We start from the raw sequence: 19,067 nt of genomic DNA on the forward strand, positions 1-19,067 counted from the left end.
GGTTGTTGGTTGTTAGGAAGGTTCAATATTATGTTGTTGGGGAGAGGGCTGATGGTTTTCGTGGTAATCTTTAAATATATTTATAATTGGAGATTTTGCGAGCAATGATACAGCATGTCAAGCTTCTTTATACAAATAAGAGTGGAGATGCTTACAATAATGCGACGTATAGTGAAATGTTATCATGTAAACCGGGTAATGTCAGTAATCACCCAAGGCCTTTTGTAGTTTTATTATTCCTGTTTTGTGATGTAATTTATATAAAGTAATTATTGACTAGTATTATGTGTAATATATAATCTAACAAGAGTTAGCGTATTGCAGAATTTAATGGAATATGACTATGTAAACTGGACCTAATTAGCTTACAGAGTTAGTTGAATACGCTTTCTCAGATTTTTGTATCAAGTGTCTCTCAAGGAAATATTTATTATTTAGAATATTTCAAAGTATACAGCAATAAAATTTGGATACGTATTGGGTAATCCTTGGTTATTGGAGAAGTCACAAAAGTTTTGGATCGCATATACGTAATTTTTACTGGGCTGTTCAACATTTTAATAGGAGAACGGCCAACAGTGTACATTCATGTGTGTGTTCATATAACAGTCTTGTACAGTTGGACACGGGAATTCCTGACACACCACCCTGCCACACCCTAACTACACGTCGAGTAACCAAACGGTGTGGTGCTAGGGGCTAAACACAAGAACTGGTTGCAAAGTAAGACTGTGACAAGGTCTACTTCATCAGACTAAGGTGTGCCAGGACTTACTGTCCAACTGGACATGTAGGAAGTCAACGCTAAAATCTAAATGGTGATGTCCTTATTTCTTAAAAAATCATTGCAGGTACAATGAGCAATTTATTTATTTTTTATTATAATTTAACCCATTCATATTTGTAGTCTTGAACTTCAAGTTGTCTATATTTTTATTATACTAATTTCCCTTTTTTCTCTTTTCAGGTAATTGATTGACTTTTTGCTTCGTTGGAGGGCTGTAATCTGTGAGTTACTTTACGAATGAATATATAAACACACACACACACACACAATATATATATATATATATATATATATATATATATATATATATATATATATATATACATACATACATACATACATACATATATATATATATATATATATATATATATATATATATATATACATACATACATACATACATACATACATACATGCAGTATACATGCATCATTGCTCGTCTTGAAATTTGGAATGTTATGTTGATACTATTTTCACATATGAATTTATTCTTCCTATTTGGTGACTGGTAGTGTTTTTTTTTTCCTGCTAGGAATATCTTAGTGTTTTGAAGTAGTAGTATTTAATTTAATTTTCTCATACTGACATTTTGTCAAGTTACATCATTACCCCTACTGTTCACTGGTTCGGTTGTTTGATGGCTGAGTTTAAGCTGATTATGATGGATCATTTGATAAATGTTCTTTGTTATTGCTATAGTACTGAATAACAAGATTGGGGTCATACTGCAAGTTCGCATAATTCCATGCTTTTATATATTCATTTTATTGGGATGTTAGAGCTTTCATATGTTTTAGCATATGCCAAAAGGGTGGATTTTTTCAAGGAATTCGATAAATTGGTCAAGAGGCAATATTAACTGATGGTCGAAAAGGAATTAACAAAAGACTATAATATGAAACTTAAATATGAAGTTCTTTGCCAATTAAGGAATATGGTCTACTTTTATCGCCTTCTAATGACATGGAATCTAAATTGTATTTAAAAAGCTTCAGCGTGTGCAATGTTAACATGGTATCCTCTCGCGTAGATTAGTGATTATGTGTACGGCGGTGCCGCTTGACAGAGTGTACTCTTCGCAAGAGGATCGGGTAGAAGTATGTTCAGTGTACAGTAAAACTGTTGATTTTGGAAGCGATACCTAGAGCTTGATTGGAATGCGCAACCTCTATACAGCTTGACTGGTAGGTGAAGGTAAGAGAGCGTGAACATTAAGGCAATTATAGAGTTTGATTGGAAGGTGCAACTTCCAGACACCTTGATTGGAAGATGCAATTTCTATACAGCTTGACTGGTAGGTTAAGGTTAGAGATCTTGAACAGTAAGGCAATTATAGAGCTTGATTGGAAGGTGCAACTTCTACACACCTTGATTGGAAGGCGCAGGTTAGAGAGCTTGACCTGTAGTGGTAATTATAGAGCTTGGTTGTTAGGTGCGGGTTAAGAGACCTTGATGAACGGTTGGGGAATTATAGAGCTTGGTTGGAAGGTGCGGGCTAGAGACCTTGATGAACGGTTGGGGAATTATAGAGCTTGGTTGGAAGGTGCGGGCTAGAGACCTTGATGAACGGTTGGGGAATTATAGAGCTTGGTTGGAAGGTGCGGGCTAGAGACCTTGATGAACGGTTGGGGAATTATAGAGCTTGGTTGGAAGGTGCGGGCTAGAGACCTTGATGAACGGTTGGGGAATTATAGAGCTTGGTTGGAAGGTGCGGGCTAGAGACCTTGATGAACGGTTGGGGAATTATAGAGCTTGGTTGGAAGGTGCGGGCTAGAGACCTTGATGAACGGTTGGGGAATTATAGAGCTTGGTTGGAAGGTGCGGTTTAGAGACCTTGATGAACGGTTGGGGAATTATAGAGCTTGGTTGGAAGGTGCGGGCTAGAGACCTTGATGAACGGTTGGGGAATTATAGAGCTTGGTTGGAAGGTGCGGTTTAGAGACCTTGATGAACGGTTGGGGAATTATAGAGCTTGGTTGGAAGGTGCGGTTTAGAGACCTTGATGAACGGTTGGGGAATTATAGAGCTTGGTTGGAAGGTGCGGGCTAGAGACCTTGATGAACGGTTGGGGAATTATAGAGCTTGGTTGGAAGGTGCGGGCTAGAGACCTTGATGAACGGTTGGGGAATTATAGAGCTTGGTTGGAAGGTGCGGGCTAGAGACCTTGATGAACGGTTGGGGAATTATAGAGCTTGGTTGGAAGGTGCGGGCTAGAGACCTTGATGAACGGTTGGGGAATTATAGAGCTTGGTTGGAAGGTGCGGGCTAGAGACCTTGATGAACGGTTGGGGAATTATAGAGCTTGGTTGGAAGGTGCGGTTTAGAGACCTTGATGAACGGTTGGGGAATTATAGAGCTTGGTTGGAAGGTGCGGGCTAGAGACCTTGATGAACGGTTGGGGAATTATAGAGCTTGGTTGGAAGGTGCGGGCTAGAGACCTTGATGAACGGTTGGGGAATTATAGAGCTTGGTTGGAAGGTGCGGGCTAGAGACCTTGAACGGTTGGGGAATTATAGAGCTTGGTTGGAAGGTGCGGTTTAGAGACCTTGATGAACGGTTGGGGAATTATAGAGCTTGGTTGGAAGGTGCGGGTTAGAGACCTTGATGAACGGTAGGGGAATTATAGAGCTTGATTGAAAGATGCAACTTCAATGCAGCTTGATTGGTAGGTGCGGGTTAGATTGCTTGATAAACGGTTGGGGAATTATAAAGCTTGATTGGAAGGTGCAACTTCAATGCAGCTTGATAGGTAGGTGCTGGTTAGAAAGCTTGAACAGTAGACCACTTAAAAGCTTGATTTGGAGGTGCAACTTCTACACAGCTTGAATGGTAGTAGGGACAATTACAGAGCTTGATTGGAATGTGCAACTTCTAGTCAGCTTGATTGGTAGGTGCTGGTTAGAGAGCTTGAACGATAGTGATTATAGAGCATGACTGGAAGGTGCAACTTCTAGGCAGCTTAATTGGTAGGTGCTGGTTAAAAAGCTTGAATGGTAAGTCAATCATAGAGCTTGATTTGTAGGTGCAACTTCAAGACCGCTTGATTGGTAGATGTAACTTCTAGACAGCTTGGTTGGTAGGTGCAACTTCTAGACAGGTTAATTGTTGGCTGATGGTTTGAGAGCTAGAATGGTAGGGAAATTATAGACCTTGATAGGAAGGCCCAACTTCTAGACAGCTTAATAGGTAGGGTCCGGTTAAAAAGCTTGAATGGTAGGGCAGTTATAGAGCTGGGTTTGTAGGTGCAACTTCTAGACCGCTTGATTGGTAGATGCAACTTCTAGACAGCTTAATTGTTAGGTGTTGGTTAGAGAGCTGGAATGGTAGGGAAATTATAGACCTTGATTGGAAGGTGCAACTTCTAGACAGCTTGATTGATAGGTGCCGGTTAAAAAGCTTGAATGATAGGGCAATTATATAGCGGGATTTGTAGGTGCAACTTCAAGACAGCTTGATTTGTAGGTGCAACTTCTATACAGCTTGATTGGTGAGTGATGGTTAGAGAGCTGGAATGGTTGAGCAATAATGGAGCTTGATTGGAAGGTGCAACTTCTAGACAGCTTGATTGGGAGGTGCGGGTAGAGAGCTTGAGCAGTAGTGGCAATTTTTTGTCGATTGGAAAATGCAAAATCTTATGGAAATGGATGGGAAGGTGGGAATTTTATACAGCTGGATTGGAAGAGGCATATTATAGATGCTTTGTAGGAAAGTGCAGGTTTAAGAACCTGAATAGAAGGTGAAGATTTTATAGAGTTTGGTCAATAGATGCAGATGTATCAACCAAGTTGGAAGGGGGTTGGTAGTTTATAATGTGATTGATTATTTTGTACAGTTTAAATGTGCTACACGAGCATCATGTATCCTGTATTGTGGCATTATGACAATGAACTTTATTGAAAGCACCCAGACGGGTAATTAACCTTGAACTTCTATGAGGGAAAAGCGTGTTTTGCCCTAGGATGAAAGAAAATGGAATAATATTAATAATAATAATAGTATTTACGTTTATATTATTTTACATTACTTATTATTAAAATTGTTATTGATTATATCCATTATATGCTCACATTATTTTGTTTTCATCGTCGCAGTTACTGTTGATGTATTAGCATAATTTTTGTTTTAATTTAGTGTAAATTGGTACATGTGCCTGACTTCTGATTTCTATTAATGGTTGTATACCAACGGTAATGTTATAGCTATACTACAGTATAGTAACTCGTGTGAGTAAGAGGGAGGTTTTGTCACATCTGGTTATATTGTGTCCAGAATAAAAGGAACATTGTCTCTTATGACGTAACTCTTAGTATTGCGTGTTCTTAGTTTTTTTTCCATCTTTCAATTATCTCTCCAGACCATTAGAACAGTTTCGCTGCAGTTTTATCTAATTAAAAGTGCGCACGCAGACGTGCTATATGAATGGAATTGTTAATGTCGTTAAGTCAATAATCTGCAATTTTAAAGGTTAGTCAGGGAAAGGGAATAAAACTTTGTTTATCCGCATATCCCACGATTCAGTGAAAAACCCATATAGTTATTAAAACCTTTTGTGGGCTGGATTTTATAGTAAGACCATTCGTGCAATGTTAGTCAATAAATATTCTAGCATTTTCCATTTTCTGGAATAATTATGGCAGTGGTTATGATCTGGTTTTCTAATTATTTTCCTGAATATTCATGGCAGTGGTATGATAAGGGTTTGGTATCCTAATTTATTTTCCCTATTCCTGAATATTCATGGCAATGAAAACGGTTGAGTTGTTTATTAATTTTTATTTTCCTGAATATTTATGGCTGTGATTTTGGTTTGGTTTCCCAAATATTTTCCTGAATCAGGGTTTGATTTGATGGTTTCTTTTCCATTTTCCTGAATATTTATGACCAATTAAGGTTTGGTTTTCCTAATTAGCAACATTGTTCGAGAGAGAGAGAGAGAGAGAGAGAGAGAGAGAGAGAGAGAGAGAGAGAGAGAGAGAGAAAAAACAATACCATTACAAGGGGGGTTGGGGTGGTTGGAAGGTTTGAATTCCAAGCACCTCGTGTTGCCCCTTTCCGTGTTCCCTCCCTCTATTCCCCCGCGGGGGGGGGGGGTGTTACCGTGGCAAACTTGGTTCAAGAGATGGCGTTCCCCAACCTCCATTCTTGGTTAGGTTTGGTTCGCTTGTTGCCGAGAGAGAGAGAGAGAGAGAGAGAGAGAGAGAGAGAGAGAGAGAGAGAGAGAGAGAGAGAGAAAAGCGGGTTTGGCACATGGATTGGAATGCGTGATCGGCCGTTGTTGTATTGACCAGTCAAAGGGTTGTGTACCGCGTGGTGATATTTACAAAATCGCCCCATAGCTAATTTCTCTCTGTAGTGTTGGTACGCTGAGTAAAGGCGTTGTTTTTGAAGGGGGAGGAACCCATTGATGACTCATAGCCATTTGGTGATGGGAAGAAGAGATTTGTGGGAATAAGTCGGAACGCCACGAAGACTCATGAGTCACGAATGGTAAATTTTTCCTCTTTATTGGTAAATTATGTATTGGTTAAATTTTAATTGTTCATATTTTTTACATTTTTGTTATAAGTTTATTGTACTGAAGCTCCTAACAAATCCTAACGTTACAAATACAAGTTTCACATTTTAAGTAATTATCTAAAAATGCGTAAGTTTTTCTTGTGGGTTATTGCCTGTATGTAAGGCGTGTGGTTTTTTTTTTTTTTGTGGGGGGGGTGTACTACGATATTCTACGCAGGTTAATGGTCAAGTATTAGGAAATTCTTTGACCTGTGTGTGTACAAACTGTTGGCAAATAGGACATACCATTGGCGTATATTTTGAAGTATTAGGTATAAGTTGTTATAGGCTCCTATTGGATTTCAATTGCAATTTTAGAGGGGCCTTTGTGATAGCTTTAGACGCAGAAACCTTCCTTGCATGACCAACAGAAAGGAAGGTGAGTGGCCGTAAGTTTGATGAAGTCGACGCTTAGGCTATTTCCCCCTCCTCCACCTTTGCCTGTCCTCTCATCTTCCTCCCCTCCCCCTTCCTTTTGAACTGTTCCTTCCCCTCCTCTCCCTCCCTCCCCTGACCTTGGTAGCACGAAGTCTTCCCCCAGACTAATCTGGAGAGGTGCCATGTAGGTAATACCTCCGAGGTATTTGCCATTTCAATACCACAAAGTAATGTTTACTAGAGTAACTTTTATCTGAAGTATTGGGCGGGAAACTTAGTCAATGATTCAACGTGTTTTGGAACACGATGATCTCGCGGGGAACTTGTAAAGGTAAATATACTAGAGTGTGTGTGTGTAGCAGCAGCGTCCTGGGTGTGTGTGTATGTTTGTGTGCGGCTGCTGCCCCCTCCTTGTCATCCTCCCTCACCCTCCTGCTCCACCACCAGCAGCACGGCAGCTTGGCTTGCCTCCCTCACCTTACTCTACACGGCGACACGCCACGCTGCTCTTCACACAAGCCTTCTCTCTAAATATTCTTCTCCCTTCCAACGCTGCTGCTACTCTCCATCGTGTGTGTATCACTATTAGGAGTGTCCATATATCTCTCTCTTCGACGAGTGCCCCAAAGTGTGGTTGTGAATCAAAGTACTATTTCTGTTAGGCTTTGTTATTCTGTTACTAACCGGTGTACCCGCGCGCCCCTGTGAGAGAGAAAGAAAGAGAAGCAGACTGTTGTGGCGTTTGGCGGGAATCAGCCTTCATCTTCCAACCTCCCTATTGAAGCTTTTTCATCATCTTTTCCTTATATCTACTCTCTTGAGTACACTACTGGGTGGTATGTATGAGTTTCTCCTACACTTAAAATGCATGCGAGCGTAATTTTTAGTTCTCTCTTATTCCCTTTATTTTTATTTGTATAATTTTGTGCCTGCCTCCGCTGCTTGGATAAGAACTATTATTCATGGGAAGATCCCAGTTCCACATAAACGAAGCCTGGTGGACTCAACTCTCGCTTGCCGGTACTGTGGTCTGGTGCAAGCCTCGTGGTTCCACGTGATTCGTTCTCCGCGTTCATAACCTCGCTGGACTTTAACTAGATTACCCCCGTACGTTTGACAGTTCACTAGTGATGAAAGTGACTTAAATGGAAGTGTTATATTATTCTATGTAATTTTTAGAAGATTCAAGTTCTTGGCCTTGTAAACGATGTGTTTATTCTAAGTGTTGTTCTCCGCCGCTAGGGTTTGGCTATCACCGGAGAGCGGATTTTTGGGCTTAGGGTGGGGCCAAGGGAAGCCAGCCATGTTTCCAGTAAAAGTTACTTTTCCAAGACCGCGTTTCCAGTACCGGAAATACCTTTAAATGAATCATCTCTCGCATCTCAGCAATGTCGGTCAAAGATGTATTAATTTCATATAGTTCTGTAATAGTTGTAAATTTAATGTTTTTAGTTGAGTGTAGTGTTGGGAAAATAAGCCTAAAGTAGTGTTCTGGAAGGTAGTAAAAATTCCATTTTATTTGCCAGCTATGCGTCACTAGTTCGTGGTGTCGTGATTCAGTGCTTTGTTACAATCAAACATGGTTTCCCAAACCGAAGTTATATAACTTGAACGTAAATATATATATAACCAATAAGTATTGTTATCCAAATCGTTTTTAACGCAATCCTAAATATGAAGGTTATAATGAGCGGTACTCTTAAAACCTTCGTCAATAATTTTAACTGCTGTGAAACCTTATTCCCTATCGAAAAATTTTAGAAATGTGATTCACGTGGTTTTCTTTTATCAACTTTCTGTATAATTGTCGAGTTATTAGACCAATCTCACCCAACTTTTCATATTTTGCTATATTGTTATTTTCAAACTATGCCCTTTCGTTTCATCTTTTCATTTACGCCATTACTACTATTTCAACCCCCCCCCCTCTGGTCATTAATTACGCCAATACTTTTATTTCAAAATCCTCTGTACATCTCCGTTTCATTCTTTCGAATTATTCTGCAATACTCTAAATTTTCTTAAAGGCAGCGTGGCGTAAGTTTTCCAATAATGATGACAATTTATAACATTATTTGAATATTTATTTTCCTCTTATATACAGAATTGATTTTCAGGTGAAAAAAAATGGAGATGTGCTCAAATTTTTTAATTATCAGTGAAAAAGAACTTGAAGAAAACATATTGTAATTTTGTAAACAAAATTATAGTATAGTTGGGATGTAATGTATGTATGAAAGCGGCCACCTGTATGTATGATAATGGCCACCTTATTTTTAACTTCGTCGGAAACTTTTATGGTATAAACACTTAAGAATATTCTAAATAGCCCGGGTAAGTATTTACCAGATCAATATGCAATGTTTTTGGAAACCGTAAAATTTGTGTAATTTTCAAGTCGAGCGAGCTCTGTACTCCGCCACGCAGTTTCTTGCTCCTATAGTTCCTAGAAATCCCTGTAGATGACGTTTTGATCAATTCAACAACGCCTTAGCGGCGGAATACTAAACTAATCTGCGTTCGCAGCAATTTGAAATTACCTATTTGGACCCCACTTGACCTGGGAACCCAATTGGTAGTGTACGCTAGGTATATGCGTAATAGTTTCACCTTGTGTTAATCCATTCTGGTTAATAGGGTCTTGTGAAACGATACGGGTGTATGAGTCGCAGTGCTCAGTGTACTGACTCATGGTTTTGAGAGCGCGCAAGCCCGTTTCCGCTCCGGATGTACCCCTCAGCATGTCTCAGAATGGTGGCAAGAAACCAATGAAAGTATTTCTTGGATTTGCTGGTTTTTCTTCTACAGTTAAATGATCATCTAAGAATAGTGGGATACGTAGAGGCAGCTTTGTTAAATAATCTCTGAGGTTATGAGAGAGTGCGTTTTTAATTGTATCGTGCACACAATTTTATATATAAACAAGTCTTTACAGTAAGTGGCATTTTAATGAATTGATGAAGTGCATGGTATATACTTGTTCATTATGGCCTAAATCTTATGCTAACAATAGCAAGGTTAATGTTAGTATTTACACATACTCCGAATAGTCTGGCCTATTCATTAAAGATTCTCATCTGTCCTCATACACCGAATAGTCTGGCCTATTTATTAAAGATTTGCATCTGTCCTCATACACCTGGCAACACTTGAGATTACCAAACAATTCTTCTTTACCCAATGGGTTAACTACTGCCCTACAAATGCTCAGTTACGCTACTTTCCTTTTGGTAAGGGTAGAAGAGACTTTGGCTATGATAAGCACCCATTCCAGGAGGACACAACAAAATCAAACCATTGTTCTCGTCTTGGTTAGTGCCATAGCCTCTGTACCATGGTCTTCCACTGTTTTGGGTTAGAGTTCTCTTACTTGAGGGAACACTCGGGCACACTATTGTATCTAATTTCTCTTCCTCTTTATTTTGTTGAAAGTATTTATAGTTTATATAGGAATTGTTTATTTTAATGTTACTGTCCTTAAAATATTTTATTTTTCCCTGTTTCCTTTCCTCACTGGGCTATTTTCCCTTTTGGGTCCCCTGGGCTTATAGCATTTGCATTTCCAACTAGGGTTGTAGCTTAGGTAGTACCATAGCCTCTGTACCATTGTCTTCCACTGTTTTGGGTTAGAGTTCTCTTGCTTGAGGGTATACTCGGGCACACTATTGTATCTAATTTCTCTTCCTCTTTATTTTGTTAAAAGTATTTATAGTTTATATAGGAATTGTTTATTTTAATGTTACTGTCCTTAAAATGTTTTATTTTTCCCTGTTTCCTTTCCTCACTGGGCTATTTTCCCTTTTGCGGCCCCTGGGCTTACAGCATTCTGCATTTCCAACTAGGGTTGTAGCTTTGAAATTAATGATGATAATAACAGGCAGCCTACCTATACCCTTATGGTGGTGGTTTGACGAAAAGGTTTGCTGCGACCGTTATTACTTGGAATAGCATCTGTTGGCGGTAGCAGCTTGTGTGTGCGGGTTTTGTTTATTTTCCTTCCCATCTCTAGACGCCTCCCTCCCTCCCTCTCTCCTCTCCCCCTCCCCCTTGCTCTTCGTTTGCTTGCCATGTGTTCTTTTGCCCTCTTCTACCTCTGGTTTCCGCGTCTCGAGGGGGAGGGAGTCTTCCTGTTGATTGTTTAAGGGGGAGGGGGGGGGGGTTAGCATGGAGGGTACGATTCACCATACTGCTGATGTTCTCACCATCGTGGTTTTGGTATTTCGTGGAGACGGGATTTTTGGTGAATTTAGTTGGTTGATTTTGTGTGCTTTAATCAGAATTTTTTTTTTTTTAAGAATTTGAATGAAGGAACTTCATGCAATGTCGGGTCAATGACCAATTGGAAAACTGTTCCTCAAAACAATTAATATTCTTAAAAAGTACCACTGGTATTTTAGTGTGGTTATCTGTTTTTCACAACCAAAAAGCATGTCAGGAATTTGTAATATTTACAGTCGTCACATGACAGGAAAAGGCATTAAATGTTAGTATTAAATTTGAGGAATGAGATTCTGTTATTTTGAAGTCGAGAGTATTTGAATGATCTATACTACTGCCTGGCACTATTGTAGAAAGGTAGACAAATATTTCCCTGTCTTCACACGATGACAGATTGCTTATCAGTACTATCTTGTCAGTCTGCCCCCAGTCATGTCCCCCCATGAAGATAAGGAATTACAATGCTTAGTCATGTAATTCAAGACTTGAGGATTTTATTAATTTGCGACTTTCTAAGTTAGACTTTTGGTCATTTTGTGTTTTTAAAGGTTTGATTTTGTTCATTATCTACTCAAAATGTTGTTTTTATTAATTTGCGACTTTCTAATTTAGCATTTTATTAATTTTATACTCTTACAATTTTGTTTTTATTAATTTGCTACACTCTAACTTAGGATTTTGTGCGTTTTCTACTCTGTTTTGTTTTTATTAATTTGCGACTTTCTTAGTTAGGATTTTGTGCATTTTCTATTCTTACAATTTTGTTTTTTATTAATTTGCGACTTTCCGAGTTAGGATTTTGTTCATTTTATCCTTTTTTTTTTCTTTTTAAATCGTGACTTCCTAATTATTTATTTTGTACTTTCAAAATTTTTATTATTAATTTCCAACTTTCCAAGTAAACATCTTATTCACCGCATTTTTTTTTTTTTTATAGATTTCATTCACCTGCAAATTAATTTTCATAGACTTGTCTAAATTGAAGGTACGCAGAGCGCGAATTCGTAATGAATGTGTATGTGCTAGATGATGTTTGTGGTTGTGGAAATGGCTGGTGTTGATAGGAGGAAGTGGTGTAGCCAGAGAGAAGAGAGAGAGAGACCCCAAGGTCATGGCGGAAATGACGCACTGTAACACTCCATGGTGGTGAATAACCTGCTGAAAGCGGCGACGGCACTGGCGTCCTCTTTTCTTATTTCTGGTCCGGGAACTTTCTCACAAACTTGAATCATTATGATAAGTTGGAGGTTGCTTTTTTTTTAACACTAAGGACCCAGTCTAGTAACTTTTGTAGTAAATATTATACATATGGGCATATGTAAGGTTTGCCTTGAGCGATCAGACAGTTTCCCAGTATCACTAGTTCACAATTGGCTTGCTTTGTGATGAAAACAGGCTAAACTTCATTCATGAATTCAGTCGTCCTGCAATAGATTTAACATTAATATTAATATATATATATATATATATATATATATATATATATATATATATATATAATATATCTATATTTATATATATAATATATCTATATTTATATATATAACATATCTATATATTTATATATATAACATATCTATATATTTATATATATAATATATCTATATATTTATATATATAATATATCTATATATTTATATATATAATATATCTATATATTTATATATATAATATATCTATATATTTATATATATAATATATCTATATTTTATACTTTCAGTATCAAAACTCCTTCAAGTGGCATACCAAATGAGAAGTGCTTTTTGATGATAAGTTTTGTCCTAACCATGAATAGTAACACAAGTGAGGGTAGGCTATTAATGCTATTCAGCAAGAAAGATTTGGTGACGAACCAACACACACCCGTATTTGTTTACCTTGAAATGCTCTATATATATATATATATATATATATATATATATATATATATATATATATGTGTGTGTGTGTGTATATATATATATGTGTGTGTATATATATGTGTGTGTGTGTGTATATATATGTGTGTGTGTGTGTATATATATATATATGTATATATATGTGTGTGTATATATATATGTATATATATATGTGCATATATATATATATATATATTATATATACATATATGTGTATATATATGTATATATATGTATGTGTGTGTACTTGTGAATGGTCGGAACTTAAACATCGAAATTGCAACCTATGCGGTTAGTGTTGTTAGTAGCGTTGAAGTAATTTGATTGAAAGGCTTTCATCGTAACACGTTTTCTCAATTGTATTCAATTCTTTTAAAGCTTTTGTAACCCATTACTGCCATTTGAACGGGTGCCACCATCCACAGTCAAGTATTAGCGTGGATCTATTTTGGATTGAGGGGAAACGGGTCCCGGGATATGCCAAACACATCGAACTATGGCGTATATATCACGTTCTGTAGTATCCGTGAAAGTGCCACCTTTAGCACCTGGGTTTAGGGACCCCGGGAGGGCCATGTGTGTGCCACACCCAGGTTTTTCTTGCCAACTCTCTCTCTCTCTCTCTCTCTCTCTCTCTCTCTCTCTCTCTCTCTCTCTCTCTCTCTCTCTCTCTCTCTCTCTTCAGAGGGATTTACTGTCGGATTGTAACCTAGCTGGAGGGAACAAGCTTTCGAGTTATTGGAATGGTTTGCTAGGTAGGCTTAGTAATTTTTGTTTTTGGACGGGCGTTTCATAGCCTTGTTACTAGGGAGGGGGCGGATTTTGTGCGTCTGGGCGTTTGTGATGTGCTTGTTCTCATGTGTGAGTTATGGTAATAACTGCAATAGAAAGGACAACCCTTGAAATATAAATTACCGCGTTTTTCCCACATGAAATGAATTCATAACGGCAGTTAATGAAGTAAAGTAGTGAGACTTGTTAGTTCTCTTTGGAGTGTCATGATAATACCCAGAAGAGAGAGGGTAAACCCTTGAAATATGATATAACACGTTTTCATCTATTCTATGAAGTCTTAAGAGCAATGAATGAGGACAAGTGTGATAACGATCTTCCCCTTCGATGCTCACTTGTTGCTTTTGGAGTTGGGGTGGGGGGTTTCGTGAGAGAGACCCATTTCGATCAAGCCTCTCGAGTGTGTAGGGGAGACCTCACACTTGGGGAATCGACTCTGGTTATAGTTGACTGATCCTCAGAACCGTCGATGTATTTTGAGCATGTTGGGTGGGGAAGGGAGGGGGTTGTTATAGGGCCTTGCGGTTAAGGGGGAGGATGACGACGCCATGTCGGTACCCATTGGCGTGGGCGTGTCTGGAGGATCAGGTTTCAAGTGTGTGGGTGTTGCGTTTAGTTGCACCAGTCCGCTCCGGCCGCGCCTATTACCTCTGATGTTACCTGACACCCATCTCGCTGTCGACTTGTTTTGAGTAGTTGTGGTTGGAAGGAGGCAGTCGGCCGTCCTTCCTTGGTACCCACTTAGTCTTCTGCATTGCCATTTGTGAATCCCCACTATACCTTTACCTAAGGACATTTGGGTCGAATATAAGTCGGTGGGTTTACATAATTTCGTTATTGAAATCGCCCTTTGTGGTGTTATGCAATGCCATTGTCATTTTACTTTAGGATTTCTATTGTTGATTCATAAATTAATCCATTATTGATGTCACCTGTTGATGGATTTTGTATATGTTAGTCTTTTCACCTCACTTTGGTTAAGGATTGTAAAACGCGAATTTCAGTTTAGCAACCATTAAAATATGAATAGCATGTTATCCGGCTGAAAATGCCTCTTCAGAGACGAAGCCACGTTTTAGATATAGAATAGTGGATTAATCACCATGATACAGCATCTTGACAGGAATAGGTTTTGAGCTTCAGATTGCCCTATGATCTTGTCTTGTTTAATAACGCTAATGTGATATTGGGTAACACTGTTCTGCATAGTAAGGCAAAAGCCGAGCTCTTGGCAAGTTTTATCCTAGCTTGGGAACTGCCTGCATATTTAAAGGTTGCTCATGAATGACAATGGCAAGGGACAATGCCCCATAGACTGGTCATGTGTGCATACGATTATCGGCGAAGACCCCTATCCACATAAGGTGAGTCGGGAAGGTCCAGGCAGTTGTTACTGATAACAGCACGTGGTGGACCTATAGGCAAGGAAACTATCGACCTTGAACAGCACGTGGACCTAAGGCAAAGGAACTATTGAGCTTGAGAGTATCAAACCACATTCCTGCTGAGCATTATTAGGCAGGGACGTTTACACTGGGCTACCACACTCCTGTAAGATGTTCTACAAGCGAAAATTTCAGTTCGGAAAACATACTCTTAATTTTAATTTGGGTTACTAAACTTTGTTTTGAGTTGAGGATGCCATAGTCCTTCAGGTATTGCAACAGTCTTCGCTTGAGAATTGTGTTATGGCAACCATGGCTGTCACGTTACAGCTGTTGGGGTAATTACTTTCCATGTGGCCTAATGGTATGGTAGGCTTACTGAGGCTGTTGACTACGAACAGACTCCCGGCCATCAGATACAAGTATGTGTATGAATTCAAAGCGATATTTTCAATAATAATCATCGTTAATCGGGAATAAAGTTTATTGGAAGAATGCATTTTCTGTATTGATAAAATGAAGCTTCGGGTTGAAATTTGTTTTATGGTTGACTAAAATTGTACAAGTACTTTTGAAAGTTCTTTGTTGGTATTTAAAATATTTAGGTGGTTCTCATCATAGGTAATTGATTTATAAATTGCCTTTTCAATAGAATATAGTGTGGATTTTAGTGAAGTTAGTATCCATGAAAAATAACATTTTACAAGGAATGTTGCAGGTGATCATATGTTTAAACTAGGAACATTTTACCAAATTATAGGAGAACATTCGTCACCGCTCCTGCATAGTCCAAGGATCCGGCGAAGATAGCAAACACCTTGAAAGGGAAAGTATTGAAAATGTATTAGTATTCTGGGAGTCTCATTCTGGTTTTATCGATCAGGATGTTTTACCTTTCTCCCCTGCATACTGTGTGTATGTATGTGTGACTATATATATATATATATATATATATATATATATATATATATATATATATATATATATATATATATATATATGTATATATATATATATATATATATATATATAGCGTATATATATATATATATATGTATGTATATATATATATATATATATATATATATATATATATATATATATATATATATATATATATATATATATATAAGCGTAAGAATCGCAGGGGAACGTGATGCTCAGGTGTAGAAGAACTACAGGGAAAAAAAGTATGAATATATATATATATATATATATATATATATATATATATATATATAATCCATAGATGTATTATATACGCCCATAATGAAGTAAGGGCTTGTGGACACTGGCCAGTTGTAGTGGCACCAGTGGTAATGGAATGGCTGGTAAGGGGGGAGAGGGGGGGATTTGGTAGTGGCTTTTGGGGGTTCTATATTGAATTACCCCTGGGCGGCTGAACCTCAGAGAGATGGTTGCCATCGAGTAATAGGCAATTTTCCACCTCCGCCGATGCCACTCTTTCCCTTTTGGTTCAGACAAATGGTGTGGACCTCCCTTTCCCACCCCCACCCCCTCTTTGGACCGGTAGTTAGATTCATCATTTGAAAGGGTTTACTCATTGTGAAATTAATGTAACATTTTTTAAATCAAAATACTTTTTTTTTCTTTGTCAATTTTAGTTACAATCATAATAGGCTGCTCTCAACTTGTCGCTTGTATTGTGTGTGTGTGTGTATATATATATATATATATATATATATGTATGAACATATATTTTTTTAAATGCAAGCTTAATATTTGGAGAAAATCTTTAAAAGGGCAATATAAAGTGAAGTATTCAATAACGCCGTCAAGCAAATGCTATTTTTTTCTTCAAATTTCAAACCTTTCCTTCTAGTGCATTATGTTGACGCGCGGTTTACATTCTATAAAGTCCCTGTCAATGCTTAAATCTCTCTCTCTCTCTCTCTCTCTCTCTCTCTCTCTCTCTCTCTCTCTCTCTCTCTCTCTCCGGGCGAAGATCGGTAAGGGATTGAAAATTGTTCTTGCTGCCCCGACGCTCTCTTTCATGTGTGATCTTTTATTTGCAAATGTATGCCACACGGCCGTTAATACCTAGAAGCTCTTAGGGTATATTTTTTTATTTGAAGCAGGAGAGCGAAGAGTGGCTGAATGTCGCTAGGCTATGCGTAACCATATTGCGTGTCACATTCTTCTTGGAACCCCAACATAATAGGAAGGAGGTCGTTGGTGGATTCCAGTTGCAACACTGAACGATTTTAAGAGATGTCGCTTTGGGTTCGGGAAAGTATGCGGATGTTCTTCCAGGCGCGAGGAAAAGGCTTGACTTTTATAAAAGGTGTTTGTTAAGGATTTCTTGCAAGATGGTTTGGTAGCAATTTATTGCAGTGTGATGTGATAGAGATTTATTACAAGATGGTTTGTTGGAGATTTATTGTAGGATGATGTGCTAGGGATTTATTGCAAGAGGGTTTCTTACGGATTTTTGGAGGGTGATGTGAAGGGATTGCAGGACAATGTGGTAGGGGATTTCGTGCATGGTGAATGTTGTATACTGTATTATCTGAAATAACCTGCAACTCTGCGCTTATTTCGTTAGTGAAATTTCCTTGAACAAATTCTGAAATTAACACATGATAGGATTAGCTCATGAATGGCCAGCGTCAAACTTTGTTTTAAGTAATTCACTAGTGCGTGCATTATAGTCCCGTGTGTTTTAATGCCCCCCCCCCCTTTTTTTTATTTTTTTTTCCGAGAACTTATGTTTAGGATTATGAATTCTACAAGACCAAATTTGCCGTAAATGCCCCTTAAATTATGATATTCATAACAAAAAGTACGAAGGTACGTAAGGTTTTCCTCAATTCCTCGGGAGGGTTAATTCATAAGGTTCTAACTTGCTTAGAGGAACTGAAAAAAAAGTAGGATTTATAGCCTTACTTGAAGTACTGGTACTACAATTACTACTTTATATTCAATCCCTCACATTCGCATCTGTCCTGAACTGTCGTATCCCTCCTTTTTAATACGATCCCTGTGATTTTTAGGGAGACGGGAAGGGGCGTGTTGTGTCTGAGTGGACGTAGGGGGATGGGCTGGGTTGTGGGTGGGGGGAGGGTGTAAAGGGGAAGTTGTTGGCGCCTTTCCAGCTTGGCTACACCTAGTGGGGCCGTTTTTTAAGGGTCCCCTCTCCTGCATTTCCCCTTTCCCCTTATTAAATTTCTTTTGTTTTCTCTAACCGCTTTTGATAAAGGATTTAATTTAAACTGGCCGAAGCTTCTTTTGTTTTTTAATGCAGACTTTTGTTCTTGAAATTTTACTTTATGGTCAAAGTTCCATTTTTGTCAAGTTATGATTTTGGTTGTTTTTCATTTATTGTTGGGAGCGTATTTTTCCCCTTATAGTTATATGAATTTCCTTAAATTGGAAAGAAAGGTGATAGTTTTCGTTAAGTTTTCTCTGTAATAGAACACTAGGCTTGATATTGTAGATATAGTATAATAATGTAAATCTAAAATTAGTTAAGTGGAAGCTTAACCTTTTTAGAGGGGCCCTCCGTTTCTTGGTAATGTGCAGGAATGATTTTCGCTTTAATTTTCATCCACAATACTGGCAAAGCCAATCCAATAATTCCTGAAGAATAAATGGTAATTACACAGGGAGAAGGATGGACCTAGTGAAAAACCAGTCGCCTCAGGCTAGAATATGTGGCGTGTCCCTTCCGACAATATGCGTGTGAAACGTCAGCAATTTCTTCCTCGATTGCCTGCTCATCGTCAATTAATTAATCGAAAGAATACAGATCGGTTTAATTACACTGACGGGATCCCGGTCTGGTTTGGTCACTGGTAAAAATTACGATGAAGTTTTTTTTTTTTTCTTTTAAAGGAAGTTATCTTGATGAATCTCGCTCTCTGGATGACCACATTTCCCCTTCTTTTGTGGTGGCTATTGGAGCCCTTGGGCTTATAGCATCTTGCTTTTCCAACTAGGGGTTGTAGCCTAGCTAGTAATAATAATAATGTGCTTGACAATCTCCCTCGTCCCGAACTTATTTTTTGGATATTGTTAAAATGACCCTCC

At 38.3% G+C, this 19,067-nt stretch overlaps 1 protein-coding gene across 18 annotated transcripts in view; it reads left to right on the forward strand.

Annotated features, from left to right (window-relative positions):
• The window catches only part of heph (polypyrimidine tract-binding protein 1 heph), a 202,561-nt gene that overhangs the window by 114,366 nt on the left and 69,128 nt on the right, over positions 1-19,067 (forward strand). For 3 of the 18 annotated variants that reach the window (XM_068380153.1, XM_068380157.1, XM_068380163.1), the window contains exon 1: positions 7,195-7,560. The exons of 13 other annotated variants lie outside the window; for them this stretch is intronic. Coding sequence is in view for 1 of the 5 variants with exons in the window: in XM_068380162.1 (XP_068236263.1) it covers positions 6,275-6,277 (3 nt within the window). In the remaining 4 variants the exon portion in view is untranslated. Of the gene's footprint in view, positions 1-6,255; positions 6,278-7,194; positions 7,561-19,067 lie in introns of those variants that run through there. 2 more of the 18 variants (XM_068380162.1, XM_068380155.1) reach the window with 2 other exon arrangements.

This window comes from Palaemon carinicauda, chromosome 9 (genome assembly GCF_036898095.1).
Source record: "Palaemon carinicauda isolate YSFRI2023 chromosome 9, ASM3689809v2, whole genome shotgun sequence".
NCBI lineage: Eukaryota > Metazoa > Arthropoda > Malacostraca > Decapoda > Palaemonidae > Palaemon > Palaemon carinicauda.